Below are 22191 nucleotides of genomic sequence, written 5' to 3'. Positions count from 1 at the left end.
AAAGCCACGAATTAATCAACTTATAAATATCAAAATGTAGCATTTACCATGTCCAGAACAATATTAGCTTGCAATCCTTGCATTGGTAAGGACTAAATTAAAAGCTATATATATAACATTCTCTCTTTCTCCAACTCACTCAATTTAGCTATCTTCTTTACTGAGAATTAAAATGGTTTAAATTGGAACAGGCATGGAATTCGACAACTTATGTGTATAATGGGCAGATGGACCAGCATATGCAACCCAGTGCCCTATTCAAACAGGCCAATCTTATGTGTATAACTTCACTATTACTGGACAGAGAGGGACCCTTTTGTGGCATGCCCATATCTCATGGCTGAGGTCTACCCTTTATGGACCTATTATCATCCTCCCCAAGCTCGGTGTCCCTTACCCAGCTAAAGTCCTATTGGGCAATTAGATAGGGGAGACAAAAGAATAATTCAAAATAGCCACATCATTTGTCCATATGACACAATGAGAATGGACCGTTTTGATATCATAACAAGGGCGTGAGAATGAATTCTTACCTTAAAAATTGCAAACAGAAAATGTCCACTTGAGTTAATAGATGGATTTGTTTTTCAAAATTAAAAGCCACAAACATTGCCAACTGTGAACATATATATTAAATGGAATGCAATAGGTAACCACTGCATTTTCTAGATTGAGTATGCATATTGGACATTTATATAAGCATATCAGATCTAACAAACACATGATTTTCCCTACTATTACAAAATTATTAATGAGACAGTGGGTGATTATGAAATGTTTCTCCATTATTGCCACATGAAGTTTATGTTACAAAATCCTACTAAGTAAGAGGGCCTAATTGCAAACCTTTACCCTACTATTACAAAATTATTTATGAGACAGTGGGTGATTATGAAATGTTTCTCCATTATTGCCACATGAAGTTTATGTTACATTACCTGATGCTTCTTATGGCCAAATATATATATCTTGGTCTAATCAGTAGCAAGGTTGAGCCATGATTTTCAGCCCATGGCTCTACTCATAGTTTTTTGGTAATGCAAGGAAACACCCCACTCACACCCCACTCCATGACCCCCTCCCCCAAAACCCAATAACCCCATGTGAGGTAGGACTTGATCTTTAGTCTCCTCAGTCTCTACTACATGAAGTACCAACAACAGAGACTTTACCACCAAGCTAACAATTTTCACCCCATGATTCACCCCCTTCCCAAAAAATAACAAAAGAAGAAGAAAAGAGTTCTGCCTCCTGTGGCTGTATGGCTGCATGCAAATGTGGCACTAACCGGCCCTAATTGATTAGCATTGAACACCTTGATACAACTAAGAAATCAATCTCAACTCTCTTAATAACAGTTCCCCAACCCTCAGAAAAAGGAAGCAGCAGCAACTGATAAACCTCACAATATCTTTTTCTTCAAAGCCTAATAATCACTACTACATCTACAGAAAAATGAAGCAGCAGCAGGTACAGTCAGTAAGTAAGAAAGATAGAGCATGGCTTTCCTTCTCAACTATCTCAATGCTATTAATAAGGGGCCCTGCAGCAGCTTCTGCTCAACTACTACATCTACATACGGTGGTGGTGGTGGTGGTGGTGGTGGTGGTGGTACCAATAACAGGGAGCCCAAACAAATCGGTTTACTCAAATTGTCTCAACTACTACATCTACATACGGTGGTGGTGGTGGTGGTGGTGGTACCAATAACAGGGAGCCCAAACAAATCGGTTTACTCAAATTGAAAAAAGGGAATAGAGAGATCTGATTACCTAATCAAATCAAACTTTCACAACACACCTATGTATGATGAGTAAGGAGGTGCAACATCAAATTTACAAAACAAAAAATTAATACCTAGAGCAGAGAATAAAATCCATAAATTGTATACCTAGAACAAAGAATACCTAAAATTAGTTTTTCTCAAAAAAATCCCTGAAGCCCAAACCTTTTTGGTTGAGAAGTGTTGATTAAAGGGGTGTTTGATCCTATTCCTAAGACAAAAATGGGGAAAAAATTGCATAAATCGTCAGAGAGAGTGACACAGAGACAGTGAGAGGGAGAGTATGAGAGGGAGAGAGAGAGACAGAGAGAGGGAAAGAGCGAGAGAACGACACAGAGATAGCGAGAGAGAGTATGAGAGGGAGAGAGAGAGACAAAGAGAGACAGAGAGAGGGAAAGAGCGAGAGAGAGATGCAGAGAATGAGAGAGAGAGAGAGAGAGGGAGAGAGAGAGAGACAGAGAGAGGGAAACAGCGCAAGAGAGATGCAGACTACGAGGGATAGAAAGGGAGAGAGAGAGATCTCACCTGAAGGGTTGCAGATCGAGCTCTGGTTCTTCTTCTCCAAACTTCCACGGCCAACGAGACCCCTTCCTTCCACACTTCTCCTCACGGGTTTTGTCTCGCAAAATCACGGGTTTCCAAATTTTGTACCCTTCCATTCGTTCTTGTTCTTTACAAACCGTCTCTGAGACGTTCTGCAAAGAACGTTCTTTTGGTGCTCAAGACCTCCGGTTCGTTCTCAAAGAACGAAAAAACGAACCATAAAATCAAACACTTTTTCATGTTTTTTTGTTCTTTTTGAACAAAAGAACTGTTCAGAACATTGTTCTGAACGTTACCAAACGCACTCTTAGATAATAAATGCATGACGAAGAAACCATAGACTTTTGAGAAGAGAATATACAAATGTACTGACATAGACAGGAGAGCTTTCTTGCAAGCAACCTTCTCCAATCATGAATCCATCCAGGATTTTTGTTCGTTGCTGTGCACTGTAGCGCTGCTGTGTCATCGTGTGGCACAGCAACGGATATGTGTGTACAACAGATCCCACTGTACACACATGACCGCTGCTACACCGCACAGCAGCGCCTCCAGTACTGAAGCGAATAAGAATCCATCCAATTATTTCGCTTTAACACTTTTCGTGTATGTCTCTTTCATGTATCAACCGCTCCTCACCAGTCTTATGAACACTTGAAGGCATGCTCGACAAGCACAGACCGGCCTACACTTTTGAATTTTGAGTGCATCAAAAACTTGTCGTTAGCACCTGGCATTATCGACAAGGAATCCTTATTTAATTACCATAAGGAGTAAATCTAATCGACCTCCACATGTATATCTTAAAAAACAAAAAAAAAAGAGGAGAAAAAAACAATAAAGGTTCCTTTCCCATCTAATGGACGAAATGGAGCATCACATTACACGTGTATATATGAATAGCTGAGATGGTAGACATAAAAGTATCCTTTCAGCCCCTTCGTCTCCTCAGTTTGAAGCAAAGTCACTGATGGAGCTGCTGCTGCTACTACTACCAGCTCTACCTCTCTTCTACCATCTATGGATCAGAAGAGGTAGCTTTGTTAAGAAAAATGAGTCCAGAGAGGCCCCGGAGCCACCAGGAGCATGGCCTATAGTCGGCCACCTCCTTCAGTTAACAACCTCTCAGCCCATCTATCGAACACTTGCAGCCATGGCCGACAAGCACGGACCAGCCTTCACAGTTCGATTCGGTGTCCATCGAACACTTGTCGTCAACAGCTGGGAGTTGGCCAAGGAGTGCTTTACTACAAACGATAAGGCCAAGCAACCATTTGAGCTATAACTATGCATTGTTTGGTTTGGCACCCTATGGACCTTACTGGCGTGAAGTACGAAAGTGGGTTGTTCTCGAGCTACTCTCGAACCGCCGGCTCGAGTCACTCAAGCACGTTCGATATGCAGAGATCGATAATTGTATTAAGGATCTATATGGGCTTTGGATGAGAAACAAGAGGAATCAGATTAAGATCCAAATGAATCAATTGTTTAGAAATCTAAATGTGAATATTATTCTCAAGGTGGTTGTGGGTAAATGTTATTTCAGTGTTGTCCATACCGAGAACAACGAAGATGTCTTGAGGATCCAAAGTACTATAATTGATTTCTTTAGATACACAGGTGTCTCAGTTGCATCAGATGTGCTTCCCAGCTTCCTATCTAGGTTGGATTGGGATGGCCAACAAAGGGCAATGAAGAAAACTGCTAAGGAGATGGACGTGCTTGCTGAGAGTTGGCTCCAAGATCATCGGCAAAAGAGATTATCTGGGAAGGTTGATGGTGATAAGCAAGACTTCATCGATGTGATGCTTTCCATTCTTGAAGAAGGTGTTCAGTTACACGGCCATGATCGTGATTCAGTAGTGAAGTCCACCGCACTAGTAGGTAGTACTCTCTCTCTCTCTCTCTCTCTCTCTCTCTCTCTCTCTCTCTCTCTCTCTCTTTCTTTTTGAGGACTTAGGTAGAACTCATCCTTAAAAGATAGATGTTAAAGAGAGGGTGCCCAACCCTCAATCCCATGTGGGATTATTGCTCCCGCATGGAATCCCAACATCTATTTCTCTCACGAAATCTATTCTAGTGCAATCATATCTCATAGGGTAACTAAAATGGAGAGGGTGCTCAGGATCGTTCTCCTCTTGGGTTCCTTGCCCAGTCAGATTCGTAGGTTCCTCTAATAGGGGGTTGGAAATGACGACCTCACCCCCTGCCCGAACACAATGCCCGGGTGGGGTGAGGTCGTCATTTCCGCCCCCCCCCCCCTATAAAAGGAACCTACGAACCTGACCAATCAGGGAACCTAAGAGGAGAAAAATTCAGATGGGCTCAAGTTCTTCCTTATAAGACATGATTGTCTCTCCTCATTAAGGAGGGATGAAATTTCATTGCTACATTAAAAGCAAGAATGTTCCCGCTACAAGGCTGGCAGCCAAGGAAATGGAATCTTAAGGGATATTTTAGAAAATATTAAAACCTAGGAGGGTATTTATGAACCCAAAGGCAAAGTGAATTATTCCATTTCCTTGGCTGCTAGCCTTGTAACAGGAACATTCCTGCTATAAGTGTAGTAGCAAAATTTTTTCCATTAAGGAGAGGGTGCCCAAGTGCTTCCTGCTTGTTCTTCATGCAAGAAGCAACACCCTCCATTGGGAAAAGTGAAGACAATCAAGTCTTTAGGGGCCATAGGAGCTGCTAGGCGGGATGGGTTGGCTGGCTCCCCCCCGCCAAGTAGGCGGCCCAAGGGTTCTTGGACTCGGCCGAGCTCTTACCAACAGGTCGGCTCTGGTTCACGTACAAGAACCATCTCGGCCCAGCGAGTCTTTAAAGGCTATTGTTTTGTTGTGGACTTTTTTTCATCTACTTTTTATTTGAGAAGCAGTTTTCTGTCCGAGAATGTGGCCTACACCAACATTCCCATGTATCTATCTCTCTCCTCCTTAAAACAAGGGGCAGAGCTATCTTTTCATATGGGGGGGAGAAAGATAGACTCATGGGAGTGCTGCTATAGGCCACACTCCCCGACAGAATTCTTTTTCCCTTTTTATTTTTCCTTCGTCTTTCTTCTTTCTTATTATTTTCTCTTATTTTTTTTAAAGGGAAACAGAATTATTGTGCTTTATTAAATATATTAATCATTCACCTTAAAAATACTAATTATATATCTATTGTGCAGGCCATGATCTTAGCTGGGACCGACACCACCACAGGAACCTTGTCATGGGCTCTTTCTTTGCTATTGAACAATCAAAGAGTGCTAAAAAAGGCTCAAGAGGAAATAGACAGGCATGTGGGCAAGGATAGGAATGTGGATGAGAAAGACTTAAATAACCTTGCATATCTCCATGCAATAGTCAAGGAAACATTCCGTTTATACCCTGTGGCTCCACTCTTAATACCTCATGAAGCCATAGAAGATTGTAATGTTGGTGGCTTTAGGATCGTAGCAGGGACACGAGTGATAGTGAATGCTTGGAAAATACATAGAGACCCCAACATATGGTCAAACCCTTTGGAATTCCAGCCAGAAAGATTTCTAACAAAGCATGCAGATGTGGATGTTCGGGGTAAGAATTTTGAGTTGATTCCTTTCGGGTCGGGTAGGAGATCATGCCCGGGAATCTCCTTCGCTCTTCAGACCATCCACATGATGCTTGCCCGGTTGCTTCATGGGTTCGAGTTGCGGACACCTTTTGATGAACCTGTGGACATGGCTGAAGGTACCGGTATAACCATGCCCAAGCACACGCCATTGGAAGTCCTCCTCACTCCTCGTCTCCCTTCCCATCTTTATGAGTAGAAAGGTTTTACTGTAATGGTTATATGATGTGTGTGTTTAAATGTAATGGTTTGGGTATCCTATGTTTGTATAATAAGATTTCAACAAAAATAGGTACGTTGAAACCGGTTGTAGTAGGTCGGTTATGCTAGAAAAGTCACATGTAAGAAAAGTATTAATGTGCTTTTCTAGAATATATTGAAGAATAATCTAATAAAATCGAGTGAATGGTTGTGAGTCGTTCACGTACGTGTATGTGAAGATTCCCTCTTCACAATAAAATATTGTTTGTGTCATGATTAATTACTTAATTATAAATATGCTAATGAAGGAAATCTAAAGAAAGTTCTAGAGATATTTCTATAATGATAGTTTTTCGTCTTATTTTATTTCTTGTTCGTTTACATATGTTCCAAGGGAGGTTAATAGTGTAACTGACTCTTTAGCGAGAAAGGCAGTGTTGGTAACGTGCACAATAGTCTGGCCAAATTTCAATCCATGGATCCAGGAGTTATGTTCAACCTCATCCATGTGTAATTCACATTGATCTTTATAAAGTTTCTTAATATTTCTATCAAAAAAAAAAAACAATGCACCCTACAATGAACGGCTAGGATCCCCTCGTGAAACAATCCATTCACTCCAACTTTAACCACTTGATTCCTTGGGGTGTTCTTTAGCTATAGTCTACATAAGTCATCCATACTATTCTAACTAGTTACTATATATAGGCAATCACGCTAATATGGGCGATAATTCTTTATTCCCAACCCCTTTTTTTTCAGTCAACAACAGAAATTTTTATTAACAAAAGCCAGCAACAAATAAGTTTTGCCCAATCACTAGTAGAGAATGGGTGAAGAAAATTTATTCGAAATAGCAATAACTTTTATAATTAAGTTTGTCTTCATCCGTAGAATAAAGAAATCTTTTCTCCATTGATGATCTGATCATGTGATTACTTATTGTACAAAGTCCAAAATAACCTTTCAACACTAATCCAAAGGATTATTAAATGTGCTTTGATGTGGAGATTCCTTCTTCATTATGAGTGGAGAGAAACTTAATCCATCTTACTTATTCATAGAGATGAGAAGGAAGACGAGGGCTAAGGAGGACTTCCAATGGGAGTTCCTTGGGCAGGGTTAAACTAATGCCCTCAGTCATATCCACAGAAAGATCAGAGGGTGCTTGTAGATCAAACCCATGAAGCAAACGGGCAACCGTCAAGTTCATAGTCTGAAGGGCAAACGTGATACCCGGGCATGATCTTCTGCCCGACCCGAAAGGAAGCAACTCAAAGCTTTTTCCACGTACATCAACATCAGTATGGCTAGTAAGAAATCTCTCCGGTTGGAATTCCAAAGGGTTTGACCACACGTGTGGGTCTCGATGCATCTTCCAAGCGTTGACTAACACACGTGTTCCTTTTGGGACTCTGAAGCCACTTAAAGAGCAGTCTTCCATGGCTTCATGGGGAACTAAGAGTGGTGCTGCAGGGTATAGACGAAATGTCTCTTTAATTATTGCTTGGAGATACACAAGGTTATCAATGTCTTTTTCTTCCACATTCCTATCTTTTCCAACTTGAAAATCCAATTCTTCTTGAGCTTTTGTTAAGGCTTTCTTGTTGTTTAGTAACAAAGAAAGGAGCCATGAAAGGGATATTGAAGTGGTATCTGTCGCAGCTAAGATCAAATTCTGCAAAATACATTTGAATTTAGTGTAAATTAGGAGATAGAACTTGAACAAAACCCAACTTGGATACATAAACATATTCAATTAATCACTATCTCCCTAAATTCATTTTTCGAGTCTAAATCAGGTGAGTCTAAAGTCTGAACTGACACACACCCAGCATGCACCCAATCAGCACATCCAGTCGTTGGATGCTTCATTGAGCACTCATTGGGAGATCTCCTCGTTGAAGAGAATCTGGATCGTAATCGGATTGATCAGCATGAGAGAGGTCATCTATTAGTAATTAATGGTGACCTTATCCTAATCTAGAGTAGTGTAGCTGACCATTTTTCTTAAATGGAACACATAGTCTGATAATGAATCCAAAGTTGATTGACAATATGTTATAAAATAATACAATCATTGTTAATTGTTAAATAAATAAAAGTAGGGATTAAATGTCCCTAAAATCCATTTGGAAGTGGGTATGAACCTACTTTTGTCTTTTACCATTTTTATTATTTTTTTTTCTAATCAACAAATCAATTTTATTAATAACAAAGAAGAATAATATCTACAGAAGCACCAAGGCCCCAAACTAGCCTTCAAGAGGAGGGAGGGTTAGGGGACAAAGCAACTACTACAAAAAAAAATACTCAAAAATAAGAGCGACCCAATGGAAGAAGGATCCGACTCCTCTACTTTCGCCTGCCCCGTACTGCAGTGCGCCTGCACACACAAGTGTGGCAAAAAATATCATCTTACCCCCGCTCAGGTAAGGGTAAGGCGGTACATTCCGCCTTGCTTGTGTGTAGGGCGCACATGGGCATTAGGGGTAGGCAGAAGTAGAAGAATCGAATTGATGAAAGAAACAGTTCAAAACTGACCTATACAACACACCAACGGCAATAGTTACCATTTTTTCTTTTAGATAGTAAAATTATACAACATCAATAAAATTTACCTCATTAAATCTACAAAAATATATTCTAAAAAAAAAATCTGTAGAAATATTTGTTTTTTCTTCTTGATTCTATTTTCTGAGGTTTTAACATCACTTTCAGTTGGTACCGATGTTCAAAAAATTCCAATCTGATTCAAATTGGAATCGATGGAGGCCTTTCCCTTATCGAGATCAAAATTTAAAAACCATGTAATAGTAGCACAAGGCTGGATCAGGTTCTCGTCCACCTAAAGTATGCACAAATAGAATCTACTCACTCTTTTGAATTCCATCTTTGCACCCTTAGATGTATGAAAATAGTTCTCATTCGAGAACCTGATCTGTCTTCCTAATCATGATTTGAGGTATCAGTATCATATCATCCGCATTGAGCGATGTGTATCAATTTTGCAAGTGATTGATCCCAATATCATATTGGTCACATGATACGAACAAGGGTAAAATGATCAAAAAAGTCATTTTTAAAAGAGAATTAAAGGCAAATTTATCCGATACATGATGATAATGATCTGATATCGTATTAGTTTCTGGGTTGACTGATACCCGATACCTGTTCTGATATTATGCAATAAAAAATAGAACTAAGAGATTCCTACCCTAATAAAAATCCTTAGTCATACTGTAGAGTATACGGTGCACATCCTAAGGCACAACAAAGGCCATATGGGCCATGTATACCACATGGCCTCTGCTGTGCCGTAGGGTCAATGGCTCATCGTTCGAGGAATATAATGCATGATGGACACGTGTAACCGTGAAGTCTCGAGAGAGAGAGAGAGAGAGAGAGAGAGAGAGAGAGAGAGAGAGAGAGAAAGAAGGTACGTACCAGTGCGGTAGCCTTCACTACTGAATCACGATCGTGGCCATGTAACTGAGCATCTTCTTCAAGAATTGAAAGCATCACATCGATGAAATCTTGCTCCTTACCATCAGCCTTCCCAGATTGTCTCTTTTGCTGATGCTCTTGTAGCCAACTCTCAGCAAGCACGTCCATGTCCTTAGCAGTCTTCTTCATTGCCCTTTGTTGCCCATCCATATCCAACCAAGATAGAAAGCTTGGAAGCACATCTGAAGCAACCGAAATACCTATAAATTTAAAGAAATCAACAATAGTACTTTGGATCTTCTTTACCTCTTCGTTGTTCTCATCATGAACAACACCGAAATATCGTTTTCCCACAATCATCTTAAGAACAATATTCATAGTTAGATCTCGAAAAAGCCGATTCATTTCGAACTTAATCTGATTCTTGTTGTTTCCTACACAAAGCCCATATAGATCTTTAATACAATTATCGATCTCTGCATATCGAACATGCTTGAGTGACTCGAGCCGGCGGTTCGAGAGTAGTTCGAGAACAACCCACTTGCGTACTTCACGCCAGTAAGGTCCATAAGGTGCCAAACCGAACAATGCATAGTTATAGCTCAAGTGGTTGCTTGAAGCACTTCTTGGTCGGCTTGCAAGAGCTCTATCGTTTATGGTGAAGCACTCCTTGGCCAATTCCCAGTTGCTGATGACTAGTGTTCGATGGACACCAAATCGGACGGTGAAGGCTGGTCCATGCTTGTCCGCCATGGTTGCAAGTGTTCGAAAAAGGGGGTGTGGGGTTGTCAACTGATGGAGATGGCCTATTATAGGCCATGCTCCTGGTGGCTCCGGGGCCTCTGTGGCCTTACTTTTGCTAAGGAAGGTACCTTTTCTGATCCATAGATAGTAGAAGAGAGGTAGAGCTAGGAGAACACCAATGGCTTGGAGTTGGAACAGCAGATCCATGATCAGATTGGCTTAATTGCTTCAGATTTTTTTTTTCGATAATTAAAAATAAACTTGGCCTATAAAAGGATAAACTTGGCTTAATTGCTTCAGATTGAGAAGTGGAAGGTGGAGAAAGCATCCTTTTATATGCAACCATATCCGCTGGTCATATGCGTGAATTGTGATGCTTCACGTCCTCCTATATGGGTTTTTTTTTGTAATATTCCCATTTTTTAACTATATTTTCTAACGTCTCTTAATGATAGACATGACATGTTGTCCATTACTTACAGCATCTGCATCTGTCCCTTGCTTTTAAGGCTAGAAATAGATGTTTTGGTAATTGTAGTTTTTTTTAGATCTTAAATGACTTTCCTCCAAAAAGAAGTTTTATGGGTGGATAGGATATTGTAGCTTTATCTTGTAGTTAATTTATATCTGTTTATTTCTTATTTAAAAAATAGAAATCATTAATTATTCCTACTTGTGAGGGCTGGCTTTCAAGGTTGAATAAGCACTCCTTGTCAAAATTGCCAGCCACTAGCAATAAGTGTTTGATGACCGTCTAGTTGGAAAAGAAAGACTGGTCAGTGTTTATCATGCAGATGTCTGCAAACTTGTTTATGAACCACTCTCATATTCAGCGAAGACTTTGTTAAAAATATCCAAATAGTTTTATTTATTTTTTAGATAATGATTGTATATGTCTAGGGTCGATATTCTCTGTGGGGGAGGGTTATCTCTGTGTGCCAATAAAAACACGTACATGAGCATCATGTGAGGCGGGATTTCAACCTTTTACGGTTGGTGGGTTGCCATTTACCCCCTTTTGTGTTTGGGCTTGGGTGGTACTTTCTCCACAGATAACTTTTCTCTTTTGTAAATCGAAATCTATTCATGAAAGCAAAGGGGCTTGTAGTTGCTGAATTACAGGGTTTCATCAACCACTAAGTGGAGTTAGGCCAATATGGCATGTTCAGTACTTTCTTCCATATGTTTATCCCATTAAAACAAATCCTTACTTATTCCTAGTTGCGAGGGCCGGTCATTGCTTCTCATGCATATGTCTGCAAACTTCCAGCATTTGCATTTGTCCCTTGTATGTAGGATTTTCATCTTCTCAATTCAAGTGTGGTGCACTGGATGCTTAAGAATCAAACCATAAAAATATGGACAGTATCGTTTTTTTATCCTTTGAAGTGTTGGGTGGACAATTAGATTCTTTAAGTGTGGTGCATTGGACTGTGTACTACACTTGAGAGGATAAATTTCTTTGTTTATAAGCTTTTATATTATGCGGCAACTTTATTGAAAAGAGGTGTTGTAAATATTTGAATATTGTAATTTTATTTTTTAGGTAATATATATATGGAAAACAGTTTTCTATCCGGGAGTGTGGCTTACACCAGCACTCCATGTGTCTATCTCTCTCCTCCTTAAAACAAAAGGGTAAAGGTGTCTTTTTAAATGGGGAGGAGAGAGATAGACTCATGGGAGTGTGGCCTACGAGTGCTGGCATAGGCCACACTCCCAGACAGAGAACTTTCCCCGTATATATATATATATATATATAAAATGTTCTCTGACATTGGGACAATGGCGGCAGACATATGAGGGGAGGGTGGAATGACCGCACCCATGTGTCTGTCAGCCTGCGCTGTAGTGCAAAGAACATCTCCCTATATACTTATTTTCAATAAAATAAAAAATCATTACTTCTTCTTACTTGCATGGGCCACATTTCTTGTTGAATAAGTGACTCCTTATCCAATAGCGCAGTTGCTAGCGATAAGTGTTTGATGGACGAATCGAGAAGTGAAGGCCCGTCATCGGTTGTCATGTCTGCAAGAAGGGATCAGGTTCTCGTCTCGTACGAGAACGTAATCCCAAGTCCCAACCGTATATCAACAAGCGCTCCGGAAAAAGGCCGAGGGGTTACAAGTTGAAGGAGGTGGGGAAGCTTCAATGGCCTTGTTCTTGTTAGCGGAAAAATTATCTTCTTCAGTTCCCTCTGTTCGGTTCAATTTCTCAGTTCCTCTAATAGGGGGTGATGGATCCTATTCGGGCAAAGTGTTTGGGTAGGAGTAGGGTGGTCATTTCAACTCCCCCACCCTCCCTCCCTGTCTCCCTCCCTCCCTCCCTCCCTTTCTTTTAGAGGTACTGGAAAACTGATCGGGCAAGGAACTAGAGGTGATAAAGATCCCTTGGTAGCATAGGGAGCAAGGTTCAAAATCCAAATATTGGATTGGGATTGGTCATGGTCGATACAATTCTGATATCAATTCGGATCAATCAAACTCGGCTTGGATCAATTAAAAATTCAAGAAAAAAAAGTCAATCCCCAAAATATTAATCAATCAAAAAGAAATGGCTAATCTCGGATTAGACAGCCGATCCATCCGAGTTGTCCAATCCAATAAACCTGGATGGATCGGCATCAATCGATACCGATCTGATCCAACAGATATCGGCCAATCCGATCTAAGACTACGAATCATGGTGGAGAGCTTTACCACCCATAGATGGTAACGAGAATTAGAGCCAATAGAACAAAAATAGATTGGACTCGGAGAAGCAGATCCATTATTGGGGAAGACTTAAGAGGCAGAAAGCATCCTTTTAAGCAAGCGTCAACGTCCCATTTCATTTTTCAATAGCTGGAAATGTGCCTTGAGTTTCACTTCATGTTCTTTCATTTTTCTATTCTTATTTTTATTTTTAAATTTTATTTATAAAATCCGAATCATTTTGGATAGAAACATTAATGAGATCTTTTTTTCTTGGGGTAGAGTAACATCGAGATTGCTTGTTGGTAATAGATTCAATTTAATTAATTCAATTGTTATTATAATGAAATTGTAATAAATGATTGAAATAGAAACTTAACAAAATATTGTCAACAACACAAAGCGATGGATTTGGGGTGTCACTAATTAAGGATCCAAATCTTCTACGGTGTGGGCTGTCTGTTCTACCGTGCTACGTAGACACAAGGTGGTGCGTATTGACCGCCTTATCCTTGTTCAAGCATCTTGTTCGAACGGGATAAGACGATCAATACATGCTTCCTTGTGTCTGCACAGCATAGGCAGGACAGGACAGCACACCGTAGAAGATCTATGTTGATAAGTAAAACACTCAATTCGATGTAGATAGATATATAAAAATGTATGTCTATATGTAGAGCACACATGCACACACTACGGAGAGAAGAGAGTACAAATTCAATAAATGGAGACAACCCCCCCCCCCCTCCCCCCTCCCTCAATTTATAAAGGGGGAGTACAAATTCAATAATTTGTCCTATAGAAAACTAGACTTCAATCTTTTGTTGGAACCAACGTGGTGAGCACCGGAAAAATTATAGCCTTCTTTTGATTGGATGTTGTCTTATTTTCAAAAGTACATTTAACAATGGTGACAATTTTTTCAGAAAAAATTGAAAATAACCTACCATTTTGTCATTTCCAAGAGTACATTTTCTTGCAATCTTTTTGAGTACATGTGCGAAATATAGGGGTGTCAATTACAAACCCGCACCAGTAGAATTGATCGGTATTGATCGATCAAAAATCATGACCGACATGACCGATTTGCAAACAGGTCGTGGACCGACCGATTAATAATCGATCATTCCTAGTGCATGGTTGGAGACTGACCGACTGACCGAATATGATTTTTATTAATAAAAATGATGGAATGGATTATGCATTTGCCGTGAATTACGCACTTAACATCCTGCCACATCACGCCACTCACCTCTTTTTTGTAAAATCATGTCACTCACCTCACCACTAAGACTACAACTGTACTCAAATATCGAAATTCATCTCTTTATCTCTCTCCGCTCTCTCTCCCCCTCCCATTTCCAATTTCACAAATGCAAAACCAAAAACCTAAAACGAAATCAACTGCAGCAGCAAGGCAACGCCATATGCAAAGTACCGAAATCTCCAACAGGGTCTCGTTTAGGCACGTTCATGGTCTAGCAAGAGGGCAAACTAGATCACATCGTCAAGAATGTCTACTCCGGACTGGTGATGGACCAAGAGATTGCCCAAGTCGGCATCTGAGATCTCTCTCTCTCTCCTTCTTTCCTCTGTTGGATCTTAATCTGAGAAGGTATTAACATGAGCGACCTAGAACAGATTGAGAAGATAAGATATCTTTTTTTTTTTCACTCAATTGTCACTAGAAATAGCGTTTCCGGGATATGATTTCACCCTCTTTGAATGGGTTTTTTGTTATAAATTAATTGGTTTTGATTGAGTTGAAGTTTGTCCAACTCTGTGTAAGTGACCAGCTCGATTGTAACCCGAAACCCGACCTAGCCCAATCTAGCCTGACCAGGCCTGACCGAAGACTTAAACGGGTGGTCACGGCAGGCTTTAAGCACCGTGAGGCCCAGCTAGGCCCGACCGAACCCAATCGATTGACACACCTAGTGAAATGAGAAGAATTTTAGTTTCATTGAAAAAAGAAATACATGGGTGATACTAAAAGAAAAAAAAAATGTATAATTATAATTTCTGAGTTCACCAACTTTGGTTACATTTAGATGAAAACTTCTCAATTCACTAACTTTATAATTTATTCTTATATAAATAGCATAAATTAAAAGACAATCAAATAATGAATTATTTATATTAAAATGTTTCTAAGGGGCAAAAGATATCGTCAGTGTGTGGATTTCTTGGCATGCCCTTTCACATAAATGAAGCCCAACATTCTCTCTACTCCATAAACCCCATATTTGATGATTCGCAATAGGGGTCTCCCATAGAATCGTTATCCTCTCCCGTTACTACACAGTGCAGTAATGCATCATGCGGCGACTGTAGAGGCCATGTGCATCATGTGGGGCCCGCTATGCCACATGATCTCTGCAAAGCCGCACGATGCAGTACTGCACTGTGCAGTAACAGGAGAGGATAAAAATTCTTCTCCCATATACCCAAATTAGTACTCGGCGTCGTTGGAAACCCTCTCCCTTTTTCGAGATATATCATGTCATCATTGAAGCAGTGGAATCAATAAACACATGGCAACATTGGTTTCCCTCAGGACCCTCACCATAAAAATATAATAAATTGCAAAATTAAAATACATTAAACAAACAACCAAAAATATCAACCAAAAAAAAAATTCCAAAATTGCCTTAATGCCATGAATTATCAAGAAATTCTCAGTATGCAAATTATACTTCTTGAATGTAATGTGCAAAGACCAACAATAGTATTGCAATTCTGAAATGATGAATTATATAGAGAAAACTATGTAATAAAAATGAGAATGTCCGTCCAAGGATTTCGCAAAAGTTCGGTATAGACCTAAGATTTAGGTTTTTAAAGTTTTCTTCATGGGCCAGGCTCAACATTGCCTGATGCAAGACATATTTTAGGAAGATGGGCTACTAAGAAGTTAGAGCCCGGCCCAATTAGTTGCCCAGTGAAGTCCCAAGTCCAAACAACTCAACAAGCAAACAATAAAAGCCCACCCATTAACTGTAGCAATTTGGAAAGATTCCCAAAAGTTTGTAAGAATTGAGGCATGGCAATTTTAATAGTATCTCCCAATCGATCAGGCTCAAATTATTACCATGCATCTTGGTAATAATAGTAGGGAAAAAGATCTCTCCTTGGAAAGCCTTATTTCATGGCCAATTACTTTGGCCCAAGTTTTTGTCACGTGACAGATTGGATGAGACCCAAATTTTGTGGAAGGTATCTCAAGGTCACCAAATTATGTTTTAAGCTTTAAACCTAAAAGAATTTGTTAAGTTGTAAAATAAAGTCTGAAATTGTACAATTGTATAAGAAAGGTATTTGATCGAATTAATTGATGATATTTGACGTGTAGCTAACCCAAATATAGATTAGCCACCCTGATAAGCTCATTAGGATGGAATGTTCTGATGAACTCCTTTTTGGAATTTGGTGTATTTTATCTTGATTTGATTGATAGGTTTCGTTCAATAGTCCGATTGTGTTGTACATTAGAATCTTTTAATGGGAAGGTGGAGAGACACCAAGGTAAAGAGTGGAAGAGGTAGAGTCTTCAAAGATGGGTAAACTATTCAAAAAAATTGAGTCTTCCATTGATTAGAGTCTTCCAAGTATGGAAGAGTAGTCCTATAAAAAGAGAAACGTATATACCAAATAGACAACTCTAATTATCTTGAACTCACTAGTCTCAATGATGCAAAAATAAAGTGTTTAAACTCCAGAAGTATAATTTGATAAACAAAGCAATTTCTTAGTTTTCATCCATAAGATGAAGCCCTCCAATCTCTCATGCTCCATAGGGGTCCAACTTCGGTTGGAGGGAGGGACCTCATGAGCCGCCCCTTAATATAAGCCTAGTTTTAAGGTCTGTAACACCGTTTTCATCTCTTTGGTTGCTTTGCATTCCACTAAAGAGTCATCACCCACCCGGCCCCTATTAATGGATGGATAAGCAAAGGAGCTAAGAAGTGAGAACACATCATTTTCCACACGTTAAATTCATCATTAATTAGCACAATTAGACCACACTATACGCTATGAGTAAGGAATATTTGAGGCACGATGATGACAATAAGATATGAGAAAATGATGGTCACATTACGCTATCATTTTTTTTTCATATTCTCTCTTCTCTTTGACACGTAGATTCTTTACATATAAATTATGTAAAATCGTGTCCTCCATTATAAATATTCAATAATCATTCTGATATGAACATATTTGGATTAGTTTATATTTTACTATCATGAATGTATGATGATCTGGATAACACATATTATATTCGGGACTTCGAAAACATTGTGACGTGGCAATCATTGGAGAATGGAAACTTAAGTATATATTGGCTGATACTGATATCGATACAAATCGACCGTATCAAATTAAATCGGATGATTTTGCTTTCATTTTTATTTAAAAAAAATTAGACTTTTGATCACATTTATCTTTACCATGAACGGTTACATTGCTCAAATATCGATATTGATCCCGCCTGCATACGGATACAATCAACTGATACCGATACCGTATCTTGAAACTATGGTCTCTGCTCAGAGCGGTTACGTTAGATAGGGCCTTATTTAAAAGTCTGGCATGTCTACAGTCCCAAAAGTGGGCTGTGGACTGGTTGACTGGAAAAGCCCAACAATTCACGCCGCAAACCTCTGAAAAGTGATTCTTTAAAAAAGTTAAAATAACTGCCACAAGGCCCCATCACCACCTAAAGAAGATCTTGTCGGCACCTTCATGTGGTGGTGGGTCCTCTTATATCTCTACTAGGAAAGGCCGATTTTTTTGAGGCATAACAGTCATTTCACCTATTTTCTGTTTCTATAAAGAATAGCACTCGCACGTGCCTAGGTAGTGTTTTTTTACCCCTAAAAAAAAAAACACAAACAATAGATTTATATTAATATAGATTATCCATTGTCCATTGATTGATTAGAATTGCAACATCATAATGCGGACCATGAAGAGAAGCTTATCTTGAGGGTCATGAAGGGGCAATTTTTTCTAACTAGGCTTTATTTATTTTCATGCAAAATAAAAAAAAATCTTCTAAAAATAATTGAGAGAAAAATCTTGAGCAAACGGTATAAAGGAGCACACTAATGAGATGTGATAAAATAGTATCGTATATAGGATGACAGTGAGATCATTTTCATATGAAGAAGAAAGAGATAAAAACAGAGGTGTTAGCGGCTTAGCACACCTTTCCCTACCCATTCAAAAAACTTTTCCCTAAATTAATTTTTCAACATTTTGTTTTAACATAATATGTCTCAAAAAATATAATAAAATAAAAAAGGAAGAGGGTGGGGGAAGAGGCAAAATAGGAAAAGAAACACAAAAGATGTAAATATTGTCACCGATTCGTTAAACAAGGGGAAGAAATATTCCATTTTCATGGTCCGGTACTCCATAGTCCAAGTCCAATTAAAAAAATTGTGGATAATAGAACGCTAACCGGTCATGCACCTTGCGTGGCGATCACGCCTGGACACAAAAACTACCTTGGGCGCTTGGAAATTCTGCTTTTACATTGGGACGAGGTGGTCATTTCGAGACGGGCAAGACCATTTTTGTGTCTAGGCATAGTCGCCACACTAGCTGCACGACCGGATAGCATTCTTTCTAATAAATAGTATTTGGGTTGGCGTTCTCTTTGGGAAAGTGTGACCTCCGCATGACATGGGATCCAATGACAGCAATAGGGGTGCAAGTTTGGCTTTATCGGCCCGATCCCGCCCTAAGCCCAAGCAAGGTCTAGGTTGAGATATTTGGCCCTGAGGGCAGGTTAGGGCTAGAAATTTCTAGCCTTGAGCTAGGATCAGGTCGAACCAGGGTTGAGGCCTCGGGCTAGGCCTAGCCTGACTCGACCCGACGCTGATTTAAGTTATACTATAAAATATATATTGATATAATATATATAGTATAAACTTTAAACGTCACCCATATTTTGTTATATAATATATTAGATACGAAGATAATAAGTGATATAATATATTTTATTATTATAGTGTTATTTTACGTAAATTTGATAATTTTCTCACTGTCCCATTCTAGTGCATGCGTTTCCTTCCCCTTCCCCTTCCCCTTCCCCATGATCAGGGTCAATCACGGTCAGCCCATCCCAACCCTGAGAGTGGATTAGGATTGGATTTTTAGACCTTGAGTTAGAGTCGGGTTGGGCCTAGGCCTAGCTAAGGGGTCTTAGGATTAGGCTGGGCTTCTATAAAGCCCGGCCCAACCCAACCCTATTGAAGCCCTACACAACACACGTGGGCACATGGCGGCAGGACGGTCATGTCACCCCTCTGTGTCCGGTGTCGGCAGTACACTCCCTCGGAGAACTTCTCCATTTCTACCCTAAAAAAAGAGAACTTCTCCATAGTATTTTGCACTGAAAACAAAAAAACTTGGACCTAATTAGGACGTAATTGCAAATCTGTTGATTACATGGAACTTGTGGACGACGATTTCTGGCCTCCCCACTAACAACAGTCCATAGTCAATCCTTCAGTTGCACGCGCCTCCGCACTAACAAGTCCATAGTCAATCCTTCACCAGCACGCGCCGCCGAGCACTTAGCCGCAAACCCAAAGACCTTTTTTCAGCCATTGGTATAGAATATAAAGCAGTCGCTTTTGCATCCTATCTACAGTCTACAACGGACGCACGATATCAATTTACCAAAAACACCCTTACCTGTCCTGCCTAATTACTGTAAACCTTTCTTTACCAGTTCACTCCCAAACAATAGCAAAAATGACGAAAACGGAAATCCCAATGAGGAGATCACCATATCGTTTGTCTTCTTCTTAAACCTCTGCTAAGAAACCCGCAGCTTCGTCGGCCCTCTCTGAAAGTCGATCATGTGATACTCTGTATTCTGAAACTTTCTTCAAAGGTTCACATGCGACCACCAGCCGTGTTGTTTCTCTTCTATTGATCTGTGATTCTTGCTTTTGTTAGGTTTTCTAGTAACTTCTCTGGCACTTCTTCCAATGGCTCTGTTTTGACCAGGTTAATAGATCTCATCATTTGCAGGTGGACCCAGCCATTGTTTTGTGCTTCATGAAATGTGAACCCCCAACGGGGCCCTACTCAGCCCTCACCTGAATCCATGGAATAACTACCGGAGAAAAAGGATAAAAAAAAAGGGACATCAATACTCATGATTCAAACAACTACTCACCCCTAAAGTCAAAAATCTCACATGAGGGCAATTTTGTCAATCTATTATTGTTCACAGTTCACACCTGAAAAGCCACTCTTGAGAGATTTTTGTCTATTTAAATCCCTCCATTGTACAAATCCATCCAAAGTTACAAACCCTCCTCTGTTTCTGGCTCAGTTTCTCTCTCTCTCTCTTTCTCTATAATCTCCAAGTTCAGAAAACCCAGAAAATGGCAGCGGCAAGGACAACCCAAACGAGCCCTTTCCTTCTCTCACTCGTCTCTATATCTCTTCTCCTTCTACAGGCTATCTCAGTCGTCGATTGTAACAAAGACCAAGACAGCAATGATGCCACCGATTTCATCCGTACCAACTGCAACGCAACCTTGTACCCAGACGTTTGCTACTCCAGCCTTTCTCGCTACGCCAACACTATCCAGCAAAGCCCAGCAAAGCTCGCGCGCGTGGCTGTAGCCGTGAGTTTATCTAGGGCTCGTCGCATTGCCGCTTACATTACGAACCTTTCTCGGCAACCCAATTCAGCGGCGTTCGATACGGAAACCGCCGCGGTTCTGAAGGACTGTTCGAGCACCTTCGGTGACGCAATTGATCAGATGCGACGCTCCAACACTGAAATGATCCACCTTGACCTCACCTCCCATTCCCAAGAGTCTTTGCGGTTTCAGATGAGCAACGTGCAGACGTGGATGAGTGCCGCACTTACAAATGAGGACACGTGTACGGATGAGTTCGGAGATCTACCTGATGAGTCTGTGAAATCGGATGTTTGTGAACGGGTGGTGTATGGCCGGAAGTTGACGAGCAATGCTCTCGCTATGGTCAATAGGTTTGTTGCAGCGACTGAAGCTGACGCCCCTGCTACTACACCTTGATGCGTAAATTCTGACCGTTTGATTCTACAATATTGTTTGTATTTAACCAGAAAGAAGGTTTGTTTTGGTATTGTAAAGAATTTTAGATTACTTGTGTAGTGATTGAAGCTTTGAATCGTACCCTTTTCTCACTTCTCAAGAAATGGGTTAACGTTACTGAGTCAACTCGCCCTTGTTAGTACTGTGGTTGGTCACCCACCGTATAACCAAACCAACTCGGATACTGTGAATCATGATAGGATAGATAGGCGGTCCAGAGACAAGGCTATTGATAGTGACTATGTACCATCGTTTTGGAATCTTTTCTTTTTTTTATTAGATCGATTAAATGGACCAGTTATCATAATATTTGCAGGTAAAATATCTTTCTTTCCTTTTTCTTTTCTTGGCTTCCAAAAATTCCTTCCTTAATTAATTTCTAGTTTCATATGATTACAAGTAATCATGCATATAGGATCGTGGGCTCCATCAGCCATTAACATTAAAACTTAATACTTTAAAAATCTGTTTTGATACCTCAACGTACATAATTATGAATCAATGTGACTTGTTTAGACAGATTTTTCTGAGTTGGGTAGGGTTGAGATGCTTTGGACATTATGGTAATATTTTACTCCACTGATGATGGCTTTGTCTTGTCGAATAATTTAAAGGAAAAAGATTGTATACATCGTCAGTGTGTATGCTCTCTCAAATTATGGCAGAGTCGTCATCTGACAGTGCCCTATGAGAGGGCGTAAGAAACACTACCAAGTAGAGATCTTTTTCCCTTCTTTTTAATACTTGTTATTTTCCCTCATATGTGGGCATCTGTTGATTAGGCATATGGATTTCATTACACATCGGCAGCATGTAAGTTCCCTCCTCGTACAAGAAGTCACATTAGTGTTGCTACTGAAATCCGTTTGAGGTGAACTACACATAGAAAACCAAGAAACAAGGCATAAGAGCTACCCAGAGTGAGCTTCGGAGGACTCTCTGATTCCTAAGTTAGATCTCAAAGAAACAATAGTTAAGTGGAGCGGAGAAGCAGAAAGAATAGTAGGCTTAAAATTATATGATATAATCTGTGTACTTCGAGTATTGCAGTTCTATTTATAGGATGATGAAG

General features: G+C 39.9%; 2 protein-coding genes and 1 pseudogene across 2 annotated transcripts in view; 2 read left to right on the top strand and 1 right to left on the bottom strand.

The window, feature by feature from the left end:
* The window catches only part of LOC122645799 (cytochrome P450 CYP82D47-like), a 51496-nt gene that overhangs the window by 20132 nt on the left and 9173 nt on the right, over positions 1-22191 (bottom strand). Inside the window, exons 2-3 of the mRNA XM_043839162.1 lie at positions 7178-7802; positions 4151-4171 (exon numbers count right to left, since the gene is read on the bottom strand). Of these exons, the coding sequence (XP_043695097.1) occupies positions 7179-7802 (624 nt within the window). The 3' untranslated portion in view covers positions 4151-4171; position 7178. The remainder of the gene's footprint in view (positions 1-4150; positions 4172-7177; positions 7803-22191) is intronic.
* On the top strand, positions 3297-5769 carry LOC122645306 (annotated as a pseudogene).
* Positions 20418-21187, top strand: LOC122645802 (pectinesterase inhibitor 7-like). Its single transcript, XM_043839169.1, has one exon. It carries the CDS (start codon positions 20418-20420, stop codon positions 21078-21080), a length of 663 nt encoding a protein of 220 aa, XP_043695104.1. The 3' UTR covers positions 21081-21187.

The sequence above is a fragment of the Telopea speciosissima genome, chromosome 11, assembly GCF_018873765.1.
Source record: "Telopea speciosissima isolate NSW1024214 ecotype Mountain lineage chromosome 11, Tspe_v1, whole genome shotgun sequence".
NCBI classification, from domain to species: Eukaryota; Viridiplantae; Streptophyta; class Magnoliopsida; order Proteales; family Proteaceae; genus Telopea; species Telopea speciosissima.
The sequence above is the reverse complement of the archived record's forward strand: the minus strand, read 5'-3'. Positions and strand labels throughout refer to the sequence as shown.